This window comes from Bos grunniens, chromosome 18 (genome assembly GCF_055505025.1).
Source record: "Bos grunniens cultivar Pamir isolate PY7600 chromosome 18, Bosgru_T2T1.0, whole genome shotgun sequence".
NCBI classification, from domain to species: Eukaryota; Metazoa; Chordata; class Mammalia; order Artiodactyla; family Bovidae; genus Bos; species Bos grunniens.
Window position 1 is genome coordinate 14,807,706 of NC_141182.1, and position 21,670 is coordinate 14,829,375.

A 21,670-nucleotide genomic window follows, 5' to 3' on the forward strand; every position below is an offset into this window, starting at 1 on the left:
GCAGGCGCGCCAGCTGCTCTCTTTTCTGCTCTTCCTTCTGCCTGTCTCCAGACGTCAGCGGCTGTTGGGTCCTATGTCGCGCCGGGCCCTCCGAAGGCTGAGAGGGGAACAGCGCGGCCAGGAGCCCCTCGGGCCTGGTGCCCTGCAGTTTGTCCTTCATGATGACGATGATGTGGAAGAAGAATGCCCAAAGCGGGGTCCAGGTGGCCGGCGCCCCCGGGGCGCAGGGAAGGAGGGAGTCCGAGTCAACAACCGGTTCGAGCTGGTGAGACGTGGGGCTACCTGGGGTGGGGGCAGCAGGTGGGGGCGGTGTGCGAGGCGGGCCAGTGACGTCAGGGGCGGGGCGAAGAGGGTCTGGGCTGCAGTGGGGAGGGCGGGGCGAAAGAAGTGGGCGGTGACCTGAGGCCAGGGGGTGGAGCTACGTTGGGTTTGTGCCGCGGTGAGGGGAGGGGCCATAGCGTTCAGGGGCGGGGTAAGTAGGGTCCAGGCTGCCGCGGGGTGGGCAGGGCCTGTCATGGGGGCGGGACCGCGGTGTGGTGGGCGGGGCATCACTCCCATAGACTCGGGGCTCCAACTCTGATTTCAGGGTTAAGTATCTCCTCCGCGGTGCCGTCGCAGGGCCTTCGCAAATGTTCTCACAACCCAGTACTCTGTGCCTCTCCCTTGCTCGTCGCTTCATCTCCCACAGCAGGTGCCAGGCACCGAGAAATAACGCCCCCACCCTGGGTTCTCCAAAGCTCTGGCTTCAGACTGTAATTTTATTTTTTTTCTTTTGGCTGCGTGGCTAGTGATATCTTAGTTCCCTGACCAGGAGTGAACCTGGGCACTTGGCACTGAGAGCTTAGAATCCTAACCACTGGACTGCCAGGGAAAACCCAACTGGGTCTGTAATTTTGCATGTGCTGGTTCTGGCTCCTCCGACTCCCCTGTGTAGCAGGTAGCATGTCTGCTTCCTGTGCCCAGCACACACCTGGGGCTCCACACTACTGCCTAGCGATTGGAGGAGTAGCAGTAGGTCTGAAGATCTGGGAGAAAACACCTCTCTCTTGGTCTGGCTCCCAACTTCACAGGAAGGTGGCACGTTAGGACCCATCCTAAGACAATGGGGAGTGTAGGCCGCCCGTCCCACACAGGAAGTTTGGTTTAATGGTTGTCCATGTCTCTCTAAGGTGAGAAAGCCTCACTCCAGTTTCTGCTGGGGGTGGCATGAAATCTGTCTTCAAAATCTCTGGATTCTCTGTCCACCTCTTCTGAGCCTCCCCACACCCTTGTTTCTTGTCATTTCTTTCTTTGTAACTTTTTATTATGGAACAGTTCCAACATATGCAAAAACAGAGTGTTATAAGTAACCTTCATGTTCCCCCTACCAGCTTCCCTGGCTCCCCACATACAGCCACATCTGGTTGTTTTACCCCAAGGCTCTCATCAAATCATTTATCCCTAAATTTTGCAGTTACTTTTGACTTGTCCCAAAACCCTCAGGGCTTCTTTCCATCCCACTTGTTCACAGTCTGAAATGGGTTTGTGCTGGAGTTGGCCATTTTCACGGATCTTCTGTCAGGGTAATTTCTCCTTATTCTGACATCCTCCAGGTTTAGTCTTTTTTTTTTTTTTTTTTTTTAAGTCAAACAATAATAAGGTATTTGGAGAACATTCACACATCCCAGGCACTCGTGTGATGTTGTGTGCCTTACTGTTTGCCCAGGTCATGTTGTCCCCATTGTACAAATGAGGTAGTAAGTGACACCCACTGTGTAAATCCAGGCTTGATGACTTACAGTTGTACTCTTAACCATGCCCTGGTATTTGTCTCTGAGGCATAGTTAGTGTCCCTTCTGAAGAAGAATGGAAAGTAGAATGGAAAGATGGACAGTAGGGCAGGGTATGTGGGATAAATGGGGGAAAAGGCAGGTTTTTCTCTGTGTGAACAGAGGGAAAGGATGCTTATGTGGAGCCCCATGAACTCAGGTCAGGGGATCAGTGGCTGCACCTGTCTGTCTGTGCTGTGTGTGTTCCCTTGTGCTTTCCGGTAGGACACTGATGTGGCCGGCACAGACCTCCATCGTGGTCTCTGGATTCACACCTCACCTCCCATCGTCCCCTTTAGATGTTCTGCAGACATCTCAGACATGGTGTGTCCAAGCTTCAGCTGCCTTCTGCCTCCTCCAGCCCTCCCTGACTGTTGAGGGAGCTCCACTCTCCTGTCACTAAGGCCAGCAGCCTGGAAGCACCCATGACCTTTCTCTCTCACACACCACATGCAGAGCCTGGTAAGGCCTGGACGGCTCCAGGCGCAGCGCCTGTGGGGTGGCCATTGCCTCCACCTGAATCATTCTGACCACTCCTGCTCACCCTCTTGTCCTCTGCAGCCTGTCTGGACGCAGTAGCCACAGGGATCCTGTCAGGTCCATGTCTGCTGTCAACCCTGCTTCCTTATAGCCCCCGAGGGCCTGGGTCATGTTGCTCATCTGCTGGAGCCACAGGCCAGAAACACAGATCTCCTGCTATCCCCTCTGCCTGGGGATGCTGTTCCCCCTCTGTTCCCCCATCGCTCACTTCTCAGGCTTTGCTCAGATGTTGCCTTCTGAATCTCGCTCATCCTTCCCAATTTAAAATTACACCCCCCTCCCACTCCCGTGCCCGTTCTTCTGGTCTTTGTCCTTTTCCCATGGAGGTTTATCACAGAGGAAACCAGCCAAGTTACCTCCATGTTCTTTTTATCTTGTGCTGCTTGCCTCCCTCTGCCTTGTGAGAATGGAGACTTCATTGTTCCCCAGTGTGTCCCCACCCCTGGAGTGGCATCTGCCCCCGTGGGTGTGCAGGGAGGTTCTCTGAGGCCAGCCTGTGAGAGCCTGCACCTAACTTTGCAGTCAGAAGGACCCAGATTTGCATCATGGCTCCACCTGTCCTTACCTGTGGGAACTCAGATGGCATTCGTAACATATGTGAACATATGTGTCAGCTCCCCTGCTTCCTGCCCCATGGGGTTGTCACAGGCGATCAGTGAACTCCATGCCAGGCACACAGCACTCAGCAGATGTTGGTATTAAATGATGTTAACAACCAAGAAAGGGTGTAATAGGACTTAAGTGGTTCCCCCACCATCCCTGCGAGTGGGAAGATCTCTAGGGTGTCTGTGACTGGGGCTGTCCTCTTTTCTGGCTCTTGGGTGAGTTTCCTTGGCCTTAGATTAGAAATCATCTGTCCTACCTCATTCCGAGTGGTTTTTGAAAATCCTTTTTATTGAAATATAATGTATATGATAAACATGCCTGTTTTGAGGGTATAGTTTGAATTTTGCAGCATAACGTACTGCACAACTGTTACATAGTGTTGTGAAATAGAACTCACTAGTGTTTTGGGGTCAGGGACCACTTTGACAATTTGATTAAAACTACAGAAACTTTTGAAAACTGTCAAGTTTTACTCTATATCATTGAAAAGTTTTAGCAAGAAGACCATTTTGTTCCAGAGAATTGCATGAGTCTGTCTCTCTGTTTTCATGTACAATGCAGTAACCAGTCTCTGAAAGAAACCTCAATTATAAAGGAAATCTAAAATTATGTAATTAAATAAAAACAAACTTCTTTCAAAATAAGCTTCATTGTTCAGGTTGCTATTGTTTGAGTGGAGTAAGAACTTGACGTTGTTCAGTGACTGCCAACTTGCCAATATGTGTCATCTTCGTCTTTGATGTCCAGTTCAGGAGCAAAATGCCCGGCTTCATATTCACAAATGCGTTTAATATCAGGTGGCGTTAGAACCTCAATAGCTGTTTTCACTGGTCAAGGGCACATTTGGATGAGGATTACCATAGTTTTCTAAGATTCTTCATGTTAACGTCATGTCACATCAATTGTTTTATCCTCAAGTTTGTGAGAAAACCTTAGCAGAGATGGCCTCACTGATGCCAGTGTCTGCCTACAGTAGACAGTAGATGAGGCTTTGTACTCATTAACTACACACCATAGGAGTACTCTGTCAGTATCGCAGAGGTTTAATGTTTTCTCTCTTTAAATGGGAAAAATAACTAAAATAAAAGCCTTTTTGTTTTTTCAACCTGCAGGATCTTAGTTCCCTGATCAGTGATCAAACTCAGGCCCCTGCAGTGAAAGCACAGAACCCTAACCACTGGACTGCCAGGAATTCCCCAAAAGGCTTATTTTTGTAGAGCCAAAAATAATCTCTCAGTAAACCAAGCAGTGCATTAATAGAAACAAAAGTAAGGTTTCTACTTGAGCCCTGGCAGAATAACAGGTACTGAAGTAGCCCTCTTGCCCTAAACAACTGTAGGACCAGCAGAATACTGAACTAATCATGTTCAGACATTAGACAACAAACGTTGCAGGTCTCAGGTCCCCAAGTCCCCTGTGCAGGTCTCAGGTCCCCAAGTCCTCTCTGCCAGCTTTCTGCTTGGAGACACTGTCCAGAGATTAGCACAGGGAGGCTGTCCCAGCAGACCATGGTGCTCTCGGTGAGTCGGGGAGTGAGGGGTAGACTAGATTTGGGGTCTGCAGAGGTGGCTTGAGTTAAGGGAGAGGGAGCTGGAAAGAGGGAGTTCTAGAAGCCTGCTTGGAGTCTTGGGCTCGATACCTGGCTGTTTGGGCATAGAACAGCCAGTGGAGGAGGGACAACACCAGAGATTGACCACCACTTGAGTTCATGGGCTTGGGAAGACATTCAGCTCTGACCAACCAGAGCAGAGAGGCCGCATAGAGAAGCCTGGTGATGAGTGGAGGCCTCCGAAAGGCCTTGCCGTAGGAGTAAGGCAGTCACCCTCCGGTGAAGAATGCCCTATGCCCATCCTAAGATAGCCTAAAGATAAAGTTTGGAGGAATTGTGCTAATCTGCAAGTAAACTTACTGCCGGCCTAAATAAATATCAACACTCTGTTAAAGAAAACTACAAAATCCAGTCACTCGGCAGTGTCAAATCATGACAATCAGTGCCCACTAAAAAATTACAAACACATGAGGAAGCAGGAAGATGTGATTTGTAATCAGGAGAAAAAGCATTCAGTAGAAACACACATGCTGATGACAGATGGTAAAATCATATACAAGCCTAAGACAAGATATAAATATGTTCAAGGATTTAAAGGAAATCATGAATAAAAATAAATAAATAAATAAAGGAAATCATGAACATAATGAGGGAAAAAATAGAGAATCTCATTATAGAAGTAAAAACTATAAAAGGGCAAATTCCAGATGGGAAAATATTTACTATCTGGAATGAATAACTCAATGGTCTGAGTAGCAGATTAGATAATTGAGAAGAAAAGATCAGTGATCTTGAACTAAGGGCAAAAAAAACCATCCAACGATCCAGAAAGGGGGAGCGTGGTGGGAAAAATTAGTACTTTGTAGAGCAGTATCAGGTTGTTTAATGTCTGTAATTGGAGGAGCAGAACGGGAGGGGTTCTGCAGAAAAAGCCATCAATGAAATTGTGGTATAAAGCCTCAAATTTGACACAGAAGAAAGCCCCATAGATCCAAAATGTTCAACAGACTCCAAGTGGGATACAGTTTAGCAACAGTTTAAATCATAATTGCTGAAAACCCATGGTGAAGAAAAGTCATAAAAGACACTGGAGGTAAGAGACAGGTTGTCTATAGGAAAGCAATTACTGACCCACTCTGGCTCAGAGTGGGTCAGCATCCTTAAAGTGCATTCTATGTCCAGTGAAATGTTTATCACAAATGATTGTGAAATAAAAATATTTTCATAAGCACAAAAGCTGAGAAAAATGATTGCCATAAGGCCTACACTAAAAGAAATGTTAAAGGAAACTTCATTTTGAGGGTAAATGATACCAACTGGTAATGTGGATGTATGTGGCAGAGTGAGGAGTGCTGGATGTGGTACATATTAGGGTAAGTACACAATGTTTTTTAGTGTTAAAATTTCTCTTAAAAGCAATTGACTGTTTGCCTCTTCTTACTATTTATTTACCTAATGGGGTTTTGATATTCTTTTATTTTCCTTTCTGTGAATGTTGTCATGAAGTTCTTTGTGCATTGAGCATGAGGACATGGGTTCGCTTCCTGGTCTAGGAAGATGCCACAGGCCAAGGGCCATGTAAGCCCGGGTACCACAACTGCAGAAGCTCACTCGCTGTGGAGCCCATTCTCCACAACAAGAGAAGCCCCAGCAATGAGAAGCTCAAGCACCATAAGTAGAGAAAGCCCACATGCAGCAATGATGAGCCGGCGCAGCCAAAAGTAAATCTTTTAGAAAAAGAATGAGACGACCCTCAGAAGCCATACACTGTGGGACTAGACACAAGAAGACACTGGCCTGTGGGTGCAGCGTGCTGGGACAGTCAAAGTCATAGTGGTGAAAAGCCTAGGACTCGGCCGCCTGAGCCGTGGCCCGTGTTCTGGGGTCATGGAAGGGCCTTGTCTTTCGACCAGAGTTTGGGTCACACACCTCCTCCAAAACTTGTCCTGTACATTCATTTCAAGAGTTTTAGTAAAAAGCTTCCTACCTCCAACAGAGATCCAGCCCCTCCCGCATCCTCACTATTAGTGTGCTTTGCGCCCTGTCTTACTGTGGATCCCAGAGTGCACACCGGCAGTGGACAAGAGCCTCTGGAAGTTGGCATCCATTTGGGACCTTGAAGCTGATGACCGACCTGGAGGCTCCTGGATGGCGAGTCGAACACGTCAGGGTGCTGGACAGAGGTGCCGGGCGGCACCAGCCAGTGTGGGTAGCAGTGAAGCTGCCGATGTGCAGAGCCCTTGCGTCCTGCGTGCACAGTCAGAGGTTTTCTTTCCGGGGAAGTTGATCTTGGCATGCTTGTTATTAATTGAAATTTCTCAAAACTTTCTCAGAGCTTCCAAAGGGGGCTCAAAAATGAGAGTTTGTTTGAAGGAAGTGAGCAGGACTTAAAAGAGAACCAGTCCCTAACTTCCCGGAGGTGCAGAATCCTAGACAAAGCGTGCGGGCCGTTCCTCCAGGACCCCCGCCACAGAGAAGAAACATCACAAGACCCTGCCTGTACTTCTTCCCTTTGTGGCGCTGGTGTGGGGAGCAGCCCCCGCCCCTGCCGCTCCCCGTTTCCAGTCGTTACAGAAGAGCTGTGAATTTGAGGGACCGGCAAGCCATCACACAGCCTCATGCTTTGTCCCTGCCCCATGGGAACCTCTACTGCTGAAGACAGGAAACCAGGGCACCCATACAGGCGTATGTCCCTCCCTGAGACCTGTGGGAGCCTGGGCCTGCGGGAGCAGGCAGTGCACGGTCGCTGAGGACGTTGTCCCAGTTTTGTTTTGAAATCATCTTAGGGCTCTGGGGTTAGAGTGGATTTTATTTTTTATTTTTTGAGCTTTATGTTTTTTGGATGTTCTGAATCAAATGTGGTTTCATTTCTCTACTTTTGGACCTCAGCAAAGCAGCGTGGGGCCCTCAGATCTGGCTCGTGGAGCCTGGGGGTTGCTGCTGCGTTGCCTCTGGCTTGCTGGTTCGTTTACTGGCCAGAGGGCCAGAACTTGTCCCATGACTTGTCCCCCGCCCCTCTCGAGCGCGAGGATGTGTGTCTTCTGGGACCTACCATCCATCCAGATTTGGGTCCCTGAGGTTTGCGTGCATGCGTGTGTGTGGCTTATCCCTGTTCACCACCAACTGAGGTCCCATCCTTAACTTGTGCGTGTCGCCCACCTTCTCCCCAGCGCTGGTCCTGTCTGCCGGTGTAGACCGGCTAGCTGGAGTCCAGGCAGGAAAAGGGAGCAGTGAGGCATTAGCTGAGCAAGTATGTTTGCAAACCGTCGCTCTGGAGTGGTGCTCGAGGGGGACCACTTGTCACTGCTCAGCACAGATGATGTGGCCTCATGGCGCCCTTGCGTTCCCTGGGGACCCTAGACAGGTGATGTTCATGGTCCTCCCCTTTGCCACTTCAGTGACCTGACATGCACCCACCACCCCAAGACACGTGTGTCTCAGATTCACCTTTGTAATTGGTGACTAGGATGCAGCCCTAATGCCCTTGCTTCCCCATCTATGTTTCCAGATAAACATCGAGGACCTGGACGAGGCACCCGGGGTGAATGGGGAGAGGACAGACTGTCTGCTTGTGGACGCTGTGGTGTCAGGGAACAAGAGGAGGGCCCAGAGCGGGCATTCAGAGTCCACCAGGGGCGGCAACGCGGCAGACACAGCGGTTCCCTCAGAGCAGGTGCGGCCCACCTTCCATCCCGCTGCTGTGCTCTGTGACTTGCCTGGCTCCCTGGATTGCCTTGGGAGCCATGATCAGACTCACATGGACTTCTCGAGACTTGTGGTGGCCGGGGAAGGGCCACAAGTAGGGGCCTCTAGGCACGTCTTCCTGGCACAGGGCCTGCCTCCCACTTTCTGGGTGTGTTGTTTGCCACTGGGTGGATGCTCCTTGAAGAAACACATAGGCTAGGTTAGGGTTGGACGAGAAGGGGTCCCCATAGGAGGCCCCTCATCATTCACCTGGTAAGTGCTGACTGCAGGCCCATCTGTGCCCTCCAGGGACCTCTGGTGCAGCTGGGCACCACTGGTCTTGGGGTGTTGGGGGGCTTCCTTGAGGACCTTCGCACTGATGGAAGGAGGTGGCCAGGTGAAGGCACGAGAGATCTCGAGGCAGGGGGCCTTGCAAGTGGGAGGGGCCTGCTGACCGAGGTGGGGAGTGGCTGACTCGGTGAGGCACAGCAGCAGAGGGCAGGCGGGTGTATGGTCCAGAGCCCATGAGTTGTCAGGGACACCTAAGAAAGGCAGGGTGAGACCGGAGTCAGGGAGACTGGAGGAGGGTCAGCTGCTGGAGAGAAGTGGGTGTGTTCCTAGGGGATTCAGAAGGCAGGCTGCTGCCATCTTCCCCTCAGCTGACTGCCCCTCCCCCCAGCTAGTTCTTGGGTTTAAGATGTCCTCACCTCTGGCCATTGAGTGAAATGTGCTTCTTTTGTTAGTCCAATACCTGTAGCAAAATCCGCAAGAAGAAAAGAAAACAGAAAAATAAGAAAAACGCAGGAGAAACCTCGGTATGTACAGCTGGCAGATTTCCTCTCTGTTCTTTTCTGTTTCTTGAGGTGGTGTTGAAAACAGGCCAGTGTTACTTGATATTTTGTTGACTATTCAGAGATTGGGGAAATGAGCAAACTTGTTCACTTAGATCCCAGAGGCTTGGAGCCGTCTGTGCTGTCCGTTTTCTGGCAAACATCTGAAACAGTGCAGACGCTGAGTCCCTTCCCGGTCCGTGGTTCTGACTGCCCATCTTACGACACACCTCTCCTTTTTCCTCGCTATTCCTGCAGTACATAGTGTTCAGAGTGGACTGTCTTTCAGGAAGGAGACATGATATAATACTTGCTTTTAGTGAAAGTAGATTTTGCCACTGATGCTCCGTTGGTGTGTGTGTCATTTGGGACTCTCAGCAGAATGGCCTGGAGGACATTGACCGCATCCTGGAGAGGATCGAGGATGCCAGCGGTGCCAGCCGCCCGGGCCCGCCCCCCCTGAGCACGAAGAAGCATGTCCTGTATGTGGAGCACAGGTGCGGCCGCGCGGGGAAGCAGTGGGCATGGGCGGTGCTGACCCAGCAGGACCTTTCTCTAGCTCTATGTGCCTGGGAATATTCCGAGTGTATGACCTCCTCTGCTCCTGTCCCTACCACCGACCGTGGCCTCCTTCCTTCCTAAGGCAGGGAAGACCCCTCGGTTTCATGCCCAGCGAGTGGTGGCCAGCGTGGCCACAGGCTATGTGGTTGCAGAGAACGTCAGCAGGCAGGAGAGCGATTTTCCCTGTTGGGTTCTCATGTGACTTTCTAACATTCCCAGGATTGTTGTCAGAGCGCTCATCTTCATTTTTCTCTCTAAAATTTTCAATTCTCTAGACACTTGAATCCAGACACAGAGCTGAAAAGATATTTTGGTGCCAGAGCTGTTCTCGGGGAGCAGAGGTAAGGCCACGGCTGTGTTCTCACTGAAGGGGGCGGGGAGGGGCTTTAGAGCCACAGTGACAAGCGGAGTCCCAGGGCCTGAGGGGAACTGGGGAGAAGTCGTGCGGCCTTGCCGGTGGGAGCCAGGCTCCATCCCTCACTGCTGCTGCCCACCAGGGTCCTAATTTTACACAGCCTTGAAATCTCAGCCAGGTGCATTTTTGCTTTGCAGTCGAGAGCAACTCTAACCTGGAGTTCGGGTTCTGACAGAAGTCTGATCTTTATGAAGTGGGTTCTGTGGCCACGGCCGTGTTTTCAAGGCCATGGGAGTGCCCAGAGCACTGTGATCCCAGGCTCTGTGGGAGGGGCTGTTCTGCCCTGTGCTCCCTTGCAGGCCCAGCCCCAACTGAGGGAATTTTCCCTCGGCCCAGGCTTTATCTTTTCTTTTTTTTTTTTCTTTTTTAAAAGAACTTATTTTAATTGGAGGCTAATTACTTTACAGTATTGTAGTGGTTTTTGCCATACACTGACATGAATCAGCCATGGGTGTACATGTGTTCCCCATCCTGAGCTCCCCTCCCATCTGCCTCCCCATCCCATCCCTGTGGGTCATCCCAGCACACCAGCCCTGAGCACCCTAGGCTTTATCTTTTCAAGTGCATGTTTCTGACTGTAGGACTCAATGCTTCTGTGAAAAACAGCCGCTTACTCCAGCAGCTCCAGGCCGGCTGTCTGCTGTGCATCCTGGGCCCGCGGGTCCTGCTGTCTTTCACGTGCCTGGTTTGCATGGCTGAGCTCTGGGCACCGTATAACAGGGCACAGGTGCTGGGGTGTATTTGACTGTAGCCCCTTCTGGCACTTGGCGTGGGGGTGCCACCCACTGCCCTCTTTAGAGTTGAACCCGCGCCCCCAATCTGGGTGTGGCTTCCTGCTCGGATCCATGGGAGGCGTGGGAGGCTTTAAAGACTGTTGTGATAACAAGGTGAAAAATAGTTATGTGTTGAGATTTGTTGGTTTGGTTTTTCTTGGCCTGGTTGCTCACCATGAGGGATCTTGGTTCCCCAGCCAGGGATTGAACCCATGACCCCTGCAGTGGAAGCACGGAATCTGAGCCATTGAGTTTCTCATTGTGTTTGCTTTATAATTTGCTTTTGGTTTCGGTGTTCAGTTATTCAGGACACAGAGGTCTCTGACTTTGTCTTCCTTTTTGGAGTATTAAGGAAGAACGTTTTTAGCTCAAAACGTTGTCTTTTTCACCTGGGCTCCCCTGGGCTCGACCTTCCACCCTGCTTCCTTGCGTCCTCTGTTGGCCATCTGCCCAGTCGTTCTGTACCGCATCTTTACATGTTTGCCTGATTGTATTTCTGTGCAAATTACAGTTGTTAGTATACTAGTATTTAATAGCTCTGCATTTATGTTTTCAGTGGTAAATTGTACTTTTTATCCCATTTACTCCTTTGAACACTTAAGTCCTGTGTATAGGCTCCCCTGAGAAGCTGTGGTTTCTCCTGGGCCCCGGGCCCCATGCGTCTCTGGCCATCTTGAGACCTCCTGGTGCCCTGTGCGCCTCACCTTCTCTGCTGCTGGTGTCTGCCCCCCGCTTGGCACACCACCTCCCAGGGCAGCCTCTCCTGCCTGGCAGCCCCCGTGCAGGGTTGGACCCTCCCTCGGATTCCTAGACGGGACAGTTCTGAGCATCTGGTTAATGCTTTTTTGTACACCTTACCAGTCACCCAGAACCATCCCACATTTCAGTTTCCTCCAGGTTTTGACCGCTGTTTTCTTAAGAGTTGTGTTTTCTCCTGTAGTTTTTTACTTTTTTTTTTTTGGAGTAAGTGGGATTTTAAAAACTTTATTTGGCCGCGTTGGATCGTAGTTGTGCGTGTAGGATCCTCGTTGTGGAATGCTGGGTCTTTGGTTGTGGCCCATGGGCTCCAGAACGGGGAAGCTCAGCAGTTGTGACATGCAGGCCTGGTTGTCCTGCAACATGTGGGATCTTAGTTCCCCGACCAGGGATCAGACGCATCCCCTGCGTTTGAAAGGGAAGGAGGATCCTGAACCACAGGACCACCAGGGAAGTCCCAGTTTTTTACTTCTGTGTTGGAAGAAGGGCCATACTTTTTCATCCCGTTCCTCACCCAATCCAGATTCTTACTTATTTTTTTTTCTTGATGAAATAATTCAAATAATCAAAGAATTATACAGAGAAATATAGACGAGTCCACTAGGCCACTGCTGCTCAGTTCCGTCATAGAGGAGAAAGCCTTTGGTGTAACCATGGCTGAGCGGAGGGCCTGGCGCCTGCAGCAGAGAACACCGCAGCAGAGAACACCGGCCTTTAAGAGATTGGGGGAGGGCTAGGGGAGGGAGCCGGGCCACGGCCCACTCGTGCTGGTGTTTGTGTGGCTGGTTTTCTCTCTCCAGAAGCGTGCTGATGTTTGGGCACTGATGCCCCGTCCCTCTGGGGTTTGCTGGTGGACCCTATTCAGCGGGTCGTCGACCACGGAGGCCAGCACATCTGCAACTCGTTGCAGGCTCCCTCTCTCCTTGTCATCTTCACGTTAGGTTCCACCTTGTGCTGCTTTTTTTTACCTTTCCTGCTGTTTCACTAGCCTGAGTTTCTTGTTTTTCTTACCTCTACATGTGTGGTTTGGTTGCTCGGATCACAGTCTGCAGTCCCATCTGGCAGCCTGACGTCCAGTTTATATGCTGTCCTTGCCTGCCGAAGTAAAGCCATGCCCTGTCCATTCTCCCCAGGCCGCGGCAGAGACAGCGCGTGTACCCCAAGTGTACATGGCTGACCACCCCGAAGAGCACGTGGCCCCGGTACACCAAACCAGGTGAGGGAGGGGGGCCGCCAGGCTCTGTGTGTGCATGTGCTCCCAGGGGCTCCAGCATCTGGGCTCAGACCCCACCACCGTCTGTCTTCTCAGCCGTGTGGTAATCCGCTTTGCTCCACCTTCTCCCTTTGTGCTGTGGGTCCTGCCGCACAGGAACCAGTAAGTTCATTCTTTAGCTGTGCTGTTCTGTGTTCGGTTGCAAACTCACAAGTGTACAGAATTCATAGAACAGCTGCAGAGCAGAAAGGTTTGGATGTGGAGCAGTGCCCTGCTGGGGGCTTGGCTGTGTGGCGTGACGGATGGGGGTGCCCTGGGGCCTGGGGTGCCCTGCGAGGCCCCTTGTGCCCAGTGAGGGCCTGGTGGACACCTCGTCCCCCTGGCCCTTCCCTCCCACGCTCGCAACAGCGGCCCCTGAGTGCAGGCAGAGGACACAGTGCCACGGGGTCCTGTTGGGCTGGAGTAGACTTTGTCAGAGACTGTGGCTAAGGGCATCCCCCGACCCTGACGGGTCTCACGAAGGTGCTGAAAGAGATGAAGTTGTCAGGCTTCTCAGACCCTGGACCTGGCACCCAGCGTCAGCATAGGAGCAGAGGGTGTCATGAGTTAGCAGTCCCTGTCGCCTTGGGGGTGGCATCTGGATTCTGACTTTAAGCAAACCATGTCCAGGGCTGACCAGGTTGGGGGGTTGGGGCGGGCTCTGCATGTCCCCCTGTTGTCCACCTTTCTCGGGGGAGAAAGGGTAGAAGGGGCGTCGGAGGTGTGGCCTGAGCCACGGGCAGTCGGCTCTGGGCATCCTGATGTGGGCAACCCCCACCCCAGGTCTGTCGATGCGGCTGTTGGAATCCAGGAAAGGCCGCTCGGTCTTCGCCTTTGAGCACAGCGAGGAGTACCAACAGACGCAGCACAAGTTCCTGGCCGCCGTCGAGTCCATGGAGCCCAATAACATTGTGGTGCGTTGGTACCCTGGTGTGGTCCTGGGGGCGTCCGGAGGCCCGGGGCCTGCCTGGGTGTCATCTTGTCAGCACGCATCCCCCTTCCCCCATAGGTCCTGCTCCAGTCAAGCCCCTACCACGTGGACTCGCTCCTGCAGCTCAGTGACGCATGCCGCTTTCAGGAGGACCAGGAGACGGCACGCGACCTCGTGGGTAAGGCCGGCCAGCAGCCAGCACCTGCCTGCATATAGGCGGGGACGCTCTCTAAATACAGCTTTATGGACCTAGTGTACACACAGCTGTTTAGCCACACCCCTGCTGATACTAGATCATTCCCATGGGGTGTCAAAGGACCTTGACCATCAGCCGTCACTTCCCCTCCCCCGCCCCAGCAACCACCAGTCTGCCCTCTGTCTTTGAACTGTCCTGTGAATGGAATCTCGACCAGTGTGTCTCGGCCTGGCTTCTTTGATTTATCACGATGTCCTCAGGGTTGACCTGTGTGAGCCCTGTGTCAGCATTTCATCCCTTCTTTCATTCTCCCAGCCGGTTCCCACCCTGGCTCCCGGGAGTTGGCCCCTGGGGGCATCTGGGTTTCTTGAGGGGTGTGGCCAAGTCACGACTCCCTTGTGACTGACGCCCGCTGTGTGTTGGCCGGCAGAGCGTGCGCTGTACAGCATGGAGTGTGCCTTCCACCCCTTGTTCAGCCTCACCAGTGGGACCTGCCGGCTGGACTACCGCAGGCCTGAGAACAGGTGAGCCGACCGCCCGGGGGTTTGTGGGCCTCTGTGTTCCCTTGCAGGGGTCATAGGCGTCACGACGTGAGGGCTGGACAGTCTATGGGGGCACCACTGCGATCCTCGGGTATCTCACTGTGTCTAAAGCTTGGATGCAGGAGGGCTGGGCCCAGGGATGGACAGGACCGGCTGGCCTGGGGTTGACACTTGTGCGCAATAGGACGGAAACCATCAGCCATTTCACCACATGGGACCTGCAGTTGTACTTCCTCTTGTGTCTGGACTCAGGATCCTTTGGAAAGCCTATGGGCAGGCGTGCATGTTGGCACTGCGAGTGGAGTCATCATGTCCATGTGTGGTGGTTGGTCACACACGCATGTGGGACCCTCTTCCTGCAGATGCCCCTCCCCCGAAGCCCTCACTCAGCAGCGCAGCCTCCCTCCTGGGCCTCCGCCTCAGGGCCCTGCACACGTGGACAGGCTCCACAGCCCAGGCTCCCTCTCCACCCTCCTGTCGTGTCCCACGTGGGCTGTGTCCCCCGAGCTGGGGGCTGTGCTGGGCCCCAGGGCACCGGGCCAGTCCTGAACTTTCTCTCTTGCATTTAATTGTATGAGCTCTCTCCAGTGAAACTCTTTAGTTCTTTGAGATGCTGAAAACACTGACGTTCCTGGCATTAGCAGGCATTAACAGAGTAGTGGTGACAGTTGAAATTGGAGGATAAATGAAGATGGTGATTACAGTTGGAGGTGTTAAGTCTCTTCCCTTAAACAAGATTTATTTTTAAGAGAAAGCCTAAGAAGATGGAGGTCTCCACTAACACATCAGCTTGGTTTTCTGTCCGTGCTCGCACATGTGACTGCAGACAACAAGCAGAGTCACCTTCTCTGCAGACAGGACCCTGGCGAATGTTGGCGCTGATTAGGCCACACGGGATACGCCAGCGCAGCCCGCGGGCAGAGGGTGGACGCGGCGTCGGACGAGGCGCCGAGCGACGTGCGGTGTGGCCTGCTGCCGCGCTCATTCACGAGGAACTGTCTTGGGTCTAGGAGCTTCTACCTGGCCCTCTACAAGCAGATGAGCTTCCTGGAGAAGCGGGGCTGCCCACGCACGGCGCTGGAGTACTGCAAGCTCATCCTCAGGTAGGGCTGCCGCTGCTCCCCAGCCTGGGGCTGCAGCCCGTGGGTGTCCGCGCTGGCCCACTCTGGGTTTTGTCTCCCTCTGCCTGCCCTGCTCACCATGCTGCCTCCCCCTGGAAGCCTGGAGCCGGATGAGGACCCCCTGTGCATGCTGCTGCTGATCGACCACCTGGCCTTACGAGCGCGGAGCTACGAGTACTTGATCCACCTGTTCGAAGAGTGGGAGGTGGGTATGCGCACAGGCCAGGCAGGGTGGGCCTCCAGGGAGACTCTGGGGCAGACCCTAGTGCTCCTGCCTCTCTGCCTCGCCACCTGCTTACAGGTGAGTGCAAGCGCAGAGGAGGCCTGGGGGAGGGGATGGCCATAGACCCCTGGACACGTTGGTGCCAGAGGGGTCTGAGACTGGGCAGGAGTGAGGACACCAGCAGCCCCACTGATGGCCTTCAGGGTGGCTTCACACGCAAGCGTTGCTGTGTTAGGTGCACTAGGTTGCATGTAAGGTATTAGCATCAATTTCACCCGTTTTCTTTTAATTTGCTGCTAGAAACTGTATACTGATGGTGTGCTCCTGTTGGGTGGTGCTGTCTTGGGGGACACCTCCAGTCAGGAGTGGGTAGAGGCAGGAGGTGACAGCTGTTGCTGCTCTTTGAACTTCCTCATTAGCACACGCCGGTGTATAATTGAAGGCTAAATACATGGATCCCTTTGAACTCTGGGTCGGTGGTGTAGTTGGGCGAGGATCCCCACCCATGGGGTCTAGTTCACACAAGTTCCTGAGGTCACAGGAACATAGCTGCAGGGGCTGCCCCTGAATGTTTGGGGTGAGACCGTGGCTTCATCCTCCCAGAGCATCTTACATCGTGTGTGTTCTGCCCTGTGCCCGTAGGCAGGGCGGCGAGGGCCGGGTGTCAGCAGCCGTGGAGGTGGGGGGCGATTCCACTGCCCAGATGACCCTGAGCCTTGGGAAGGTGGGCATCTGGCCTTCCCTCACTCACCCGGCCTGCCTCTGTCCCCACACCTGGGTCCTTTTATTTGCCTTTCTGCACAGAGGAAGGGACAGCTTGCCCGTGCAAGCCATGTGCCCATGAGTATCATCTTGAAGCCCCAAACTTCTCCTTCCCCTTGTAGGCCCATCGGAACCTGTCCCAGCTCCCAAACTTTGCCTTCTCTGTGCCGCTGGCCTATTTCCTGCTGAGCCAACAGGCAGACCTCTCCGAGCAGGAGATGAGCTCCGCGAGGGAGGAGGCCTGTGTCCGGATCCAGCAGGCGCTCACCATGTTCCCCGGAGGTGGGTGTGCCCTGCAGCTCTAGGCATGAGTGGGTCCCATGCTGGCCCAGCTCCCGATGATGCATCTGAAAGCCAGCTGTGCTCTCAGAGCATCTGCGGGGCTTAGGGCGTCTTCACATATTGACAGTTCTAGCAGAACTTGTCCCCTGAAGCGTAGGCTTCCAGGGAGAGGGCACTAGGCTGGGTGTGACGGAAGCAGGGTGTCTGTCCTTGTCCTGAGGACCCCGCTCTCACTGCGTGAGGAGCTCGGGGTCGGGGTTGCCCTGGTTTTCTCTGATGACCTGCCGGTTTCCATGGGCCCCTGAAGTCTGGCTGCGTGGATGGGAAGAGGGCCCGCCGCCCCATCAGGCCCTGGTGGCGCTGCGGTCCTGTTCTGTGTGTAGTTCCCAAGGGGCTCCCTCCCCGGTACGAGCCTGCCTGCGGGTGGCCTGGTTGCTCGGGGCCTCCTGCTCATCTCGATCTGGCTCCATCCACGCATGGGGCTGCCTGGCTGGGTCTGAGGGGAGCTGACCTTGCCCCATTGAGACCCCTGCACAGGGAGGTCACCCGCTTCATGGGGAAGCCCCATAGGGCAGGTGGGCAGCTGTATGGTTGCCTGTCCCAGGGAGAGCGCTGGGGGAGGGTCTCTGATGACAGCGTCCAGCACACGTGCTCGGGAGTCTTGGGTGAGTTTCCTTGGCCTCAGCCCCTCAGGGTGCCGCCCTGCTCCCCCACAGTGCTCATGCCCCTGCTCGAGTACTGCAGTGTACGCCCCGACGCCACCGTGGCCACGCACCACTTCTTCGGACCCGACGCCGAAATCAGGTACAGACTGGAGGTGCCTGGGGCCTGGGGAGCGACCACCTGGGTGTCAGCCTGGGGCCACTGCAGTGTGTCTGCTGGGCGAGCATAGTGTTGCTGTAGCTGTGCATGTGGTCCAGATGCCTGTGTTGCCACCTGCTGCCTTTTAAAATTTCTCATAATAAATGAAGGAAAACCTGTGACGGGAGCCAGGCACCTCAAGGCTGGTCAGTACACCAAGGCGGGTCCTCAGGTCTGTGTCCACAGGTGCACACTTTCTCCGAGTGTTTATGTTGTCATTGGGGAACTTGTTCTTAGTAAGGGTGCTCGCTGCACAGAAGGAAATGCCTGGGTGCCCTGCCCTGGGAGCCGCATCCCGGGACAGCAGCCCCCTCGGGGCAGCCTCCTTCTGCTCGGGGTTGCCAACAGCCTGGGACCCCCAGAGCACCAGTGGGCCCATGGAGCTGGCCCACAGGGTCTCACAGTCCCCGCTGCCCACAGCCAGCCGCCCGCCCTGAGCCAGCTGGTGAGCCTGTACCTGGGGAGGTCACACTTCCTCTGGAAGGAGCCGGCCACCATGAGCTGGCTGGAGGAGAATGTGCACAAGGTTCTACAGGCGGTGGACGCCGGGGACCCTGCCGTGGAGGCGTGTGAGAGCAGGTGAGCTGGGGCGTGGGAGCAGGCAGTGCGGAGGGCCGGCCTCTCTCGTGGGGCCGCAGCCTCCTGCAGCGCCACCCTCGTCTCCCGGCCCCAGGCGCAAGGTGCTGTACCAGCGGGCGCCCAGGAACATCCACCGGCATGTGGTCCTGTCTGAGATCAAGGAGGCTGTGGCCGCCCTGCCGCCGGTAAGGAGAGGGCTGACCGCAGGCTCTGTCCCTCCAGCAGCTCTGCCCCCAGGTCATGGTCCATGCAGAGCCCCCTGAGAGGCAGAGCCGTGCCTGCAGCTTCCGTGATCTTACGGGGTACAGAGTGGTGACCCGGCGGCTCAGGGCCCACGGCCTGTAGCCAGCAGCCCTGACATTTGGGGGGAGTCACAGCACCTGTGAGCGGAGGCCTTGTGATTCCCACACATATGCTTGTCCCGGGTTCACCCCGATCCTCAGAGCAGACAGGCTGAGTGTCCTGGTGGAGGAAGCCCCCCGCCCCAGACTTCCCCGACAGGGAATGCGGCCCACTCTCAGCAGAAATGTCTGGTCCAGAGTCGAGTCAGTTGAAAGCAGCCCATGCTCTCTGTCCCTTTCCGTAGGATGTGACCACACAGTCTGTGTTGGGCTTCGACCCTCTGCCCCCACTGGACACCATCTACTCCTACGTCAGACCAGAGAGGTACTTCTTTCTTTGCTCCTAGGCTTGCACTGCTCCGAGGTCAGTGCTGGGGCTCGGAGGGTCTCAAAAAAAAGAGTCAGCCTCTGCTGGCCGTGTGTTTTCACATATCTGTCCACCCAAGGGCGTTTCTCTGTCAGGTCTGGAGCAGGTGGTGGATACAATGGGACATGGGTATCGAATCCAGGAGTAAACGTAATCAGAACTGTTGTAAGAACCGGGAGGAGACAGCTGTGAGCCTGGGTTGTGAGGAGCAGCTGGTTTCCCGTGGGAGCTTCAGCCCGTGCAGGGCCCCAGGGACAAGCATCCGGCACAGCCAGAGGCTGGGAAGGAGTCCCCGAGGCCCAATTGTCCAGGCTGCTCCAGAATCGTGTCGGAGACAGGCTTTTTTCCCTTTCCTTATGGCCTTTAGCACTGAGTGAGTAAGTGCTTCACTTCACGCAGAGCCCACCTCACAGTCCCCAGCCTAGGAGACTCAGACAGACTTTCTCATGTCCAGGGCTCAGGTGGAGGTATTTTCTAGAGCCAGGTATTTTTTTCCTCCGTTGAAGTATAAAACTTAGAGTACACGTTCATAAATACAGTCCACAGTTAAATTGTCAGTGGATTAAGATGAAAATTATTAATGATGAGTATCAGAAGGCTCAAAACCAAGCTGGCATGTGGGGTGTGGTCCCACTAAGGACAGTTGGGGACCATCCTGGCTCCAGGCGCCCAGAAAGTGCAGGAGGCCCCCGAGATGCACTTGCTAACATCGTCTCTCACTGCACAACTCGGAGGGAAGGACGCTTGGAAACACAGCTTTTCTCAAGATGCAGTGGGGCTTGGCTGCAGTGGCCCCGCTTTGTACTCTGCTCAACCAGCCTCGTTCCAAAGGGCCAACCCTGCTGTAGATCCCCTTCCCCCTCAGGCCCCAGCCTTCATGGGGGCTGCCCTCCCAGCCCACCAGGCCTTTCTGACCATCCTGACTCCCTCCTGCAGGCTCAGCCCCATCAGCCACGGAAACACCATCGCCCTCTTCTTCCGCTCACTCCTGCCCAACTACACTGTGGAGGTATGTGGCGTCAGCCCACAGGGCGCCAGCCTGAGACTGGGTGTTGGGCCTGGAGGCCTGGCTCAGACGAGTCTCGTTTCCACAGGGGGAGCGACCGGAGGACGGGGGGCCCGGGGGTCTGCACCGTGACCAGGGCCTGAACAGACTGATGCTGGCTGTGCGGGACATGATGGCCAACTTCCACTTCCACGACCTGGAGGTGCTGCCCGAGGAGCACCCTGAGGGCGACGGGGAGTGGGACTGAGTCCAGCGGGTCGCACGCCCCAGTGCTGCACAGTTGTGCTCCAGGTTCTGTTCTGGTCGGATCGGCCAGGTCGCCGCCTGCTCTGCTCTTCTATAAACTACGTGGGTTGCACTCTGCTGCGTGAACTCTTCTTTCCCAGGGCTGCAGTCGCCGACCCCAGCTCCCCTCACGGGCAGGACCTCGCCGCCACTGCCCTGCTGCCCCGGGGCATCACAGGGCCAGAGTCCATGCTGGCTTCAGGGAACGCGGGTGGGTGTGGAAGCCAAGAGATATGTCTTGGGAAGATTGCTCATCCTGGCAGCTCTGGGGAGTGAACGAGGCAGAGACTAGGGGGCACTTGATCTGGGGGCAAATGGACTGAGGGGTGGAGAGGGCGAAGACCAAGATGCTTCATCCAGGATGCGTCCTAGCACTCGAGTGACAGCTCAGAACCACACGGGCCGCCTGTGACTGAGGACGCTGTGTGGTGGTACAAGGATCCAGGCCACCGAGGTTGAGTCCCACTGGGTCCTCTTGTCTACTGAGCACCCTCCCGGCCCTGACCTCTGCCCACAGAGGCTGCCTGTGTGCTCCAGGGCAGCATCTGGGCCCCAGGCCGGTCAGTGTGGCAACAGGTGTGACCTAGTTGTCTCCCATCAACAACCACTCAAGTCCGTTCCATCGCCCATCTTCCAGGAAGTCCAAGGCATCCTAGTGATGTGAGCTCACCCTCCAGCCGTTCCCAGGTGAGGGGCACCTGAACACCTGGCAAGGACCGCGCCCTTCAGACATGATGCTGTGAGCTAAACTTCCCACCATCCACACCTAGCTCCAGAGACCAGGCCTGCCCTGGAGCCACACAGCCCCCACCAGTGTGGCCTGTGATAGACTGCCCAGTAACAGTCTGCTGGGGATCTTCTGGGAAGGGACTTGCTCTCTGAAAATGACAGGCAAGCAAGGAGAGCTTGGTGCCCTGCCTCTTTCAACTTTAAATACATTTAGGTGGGGCTGTGATGTATGGAGCTACAGCAGCCATCTTGCAACCAGCAGTCCAACTTTATGATGAAGAGCCAGGGTCCTGGGATAGTGAAGCAGAGGCTGGGCCCAGGCCTGCTGCCCACACAGTGCTTAGCCATGCTGCTCTGGCTGCTAGAATTAGACAGCCAGGGCCCTTACATCTAGACATCTGTGCTATAAAGTCTCACCTGATCACTCAGACCTTGTGTTGCTCATGGATTGCTGTTGTACTCTTTCCTACCAAGTCACACCACACCTCAGGTCTTCAGCATGAGCACCAAAGAAGGGGCACAAAAGCCCCTCCCTTCCCCAAGTTCAAAAGAAAATAGACAGTTCTTGAACCAAGACCCTATGACTCGACTCTGGGCCAGGCCTTGCTGAGCTCTCCCTGCGGGGTGGGGCGGGGTGGGGAGTGGGGGTTCGGCAGCACATTCCCCATGGC

General features: G+C 54.6%; 1 protein-coding gene and 1 long non-coding RNA gene across 5 annotated transcripts; both read left to right on the plus strand.

The window, feature by feature from the left end:
* The first annotated feature begins 49 nt into the window (after positions 1–49).
* Positions 50–21,427, plus strand: TCF25 (TCF25 ribosome quality control complex subunit). Of its 4 annotated transcripts, none has more exons than XM_086350432.1 (18): positions 50–265; positions 8,012–8,176; positions 8,931–9,002; positions 9,396–9,514; positions 9,854–9,919; positions 12,656–12,738; positions 13,558–13,688; positions 13,784–13,883; positions 14,332–14,425; positions 15,454–15,546; positions 15,664–15,769; positions 16,672–16,831; positions 17,548–17,635; positions 18,113–18,271; positions 18,366–18,456; positions 18,858–18,937; positions 19,916–19,988; positions 20,074–21,427. In XM_086350432.1, the coding sequence occupies exons 1-18, from the start codon at positions 74–76 to the stop codon at positions 20,230–20,232; spliced, it is 2,031 nt and encodes a 676-aa protein (XP_086206558.1). In that variant the 5' UTR covers positions 50–73; the 3' UTR covers positions 20,233–21,427. The 4 variants fall into 4 exon arrangements, 2 of the variants coding, with proteins under 2 accessions (XP_086206558.1, XP_086206559.1); XM_086350433.1 differs by having other exon boundaries at positions 9,399–9,514; XR_015145409.1 differs by lacking the exons at positions 17,548–17,635; positions 18,113–18,271; positions 18,366–18,456; ... (1 more) ...; positions 19,916–19,988; positions 20,074–21,427 and having other exon boundaries at positions 15,298–15,546.
* On the plus strand, positions 1,605–3,598 carry LOC147353123 (uncharacterized). Its single transcript, XR_015145420.1, has 2 exons — positions 1,605–2,270; positions 2,370–3,598. It is a non-coding gene; the product is annotated as an uncharacterized LOC147353123 (long non-coding RNA).
* Positions 21,428–21,670: the final 243 nt, after the last annotated feature.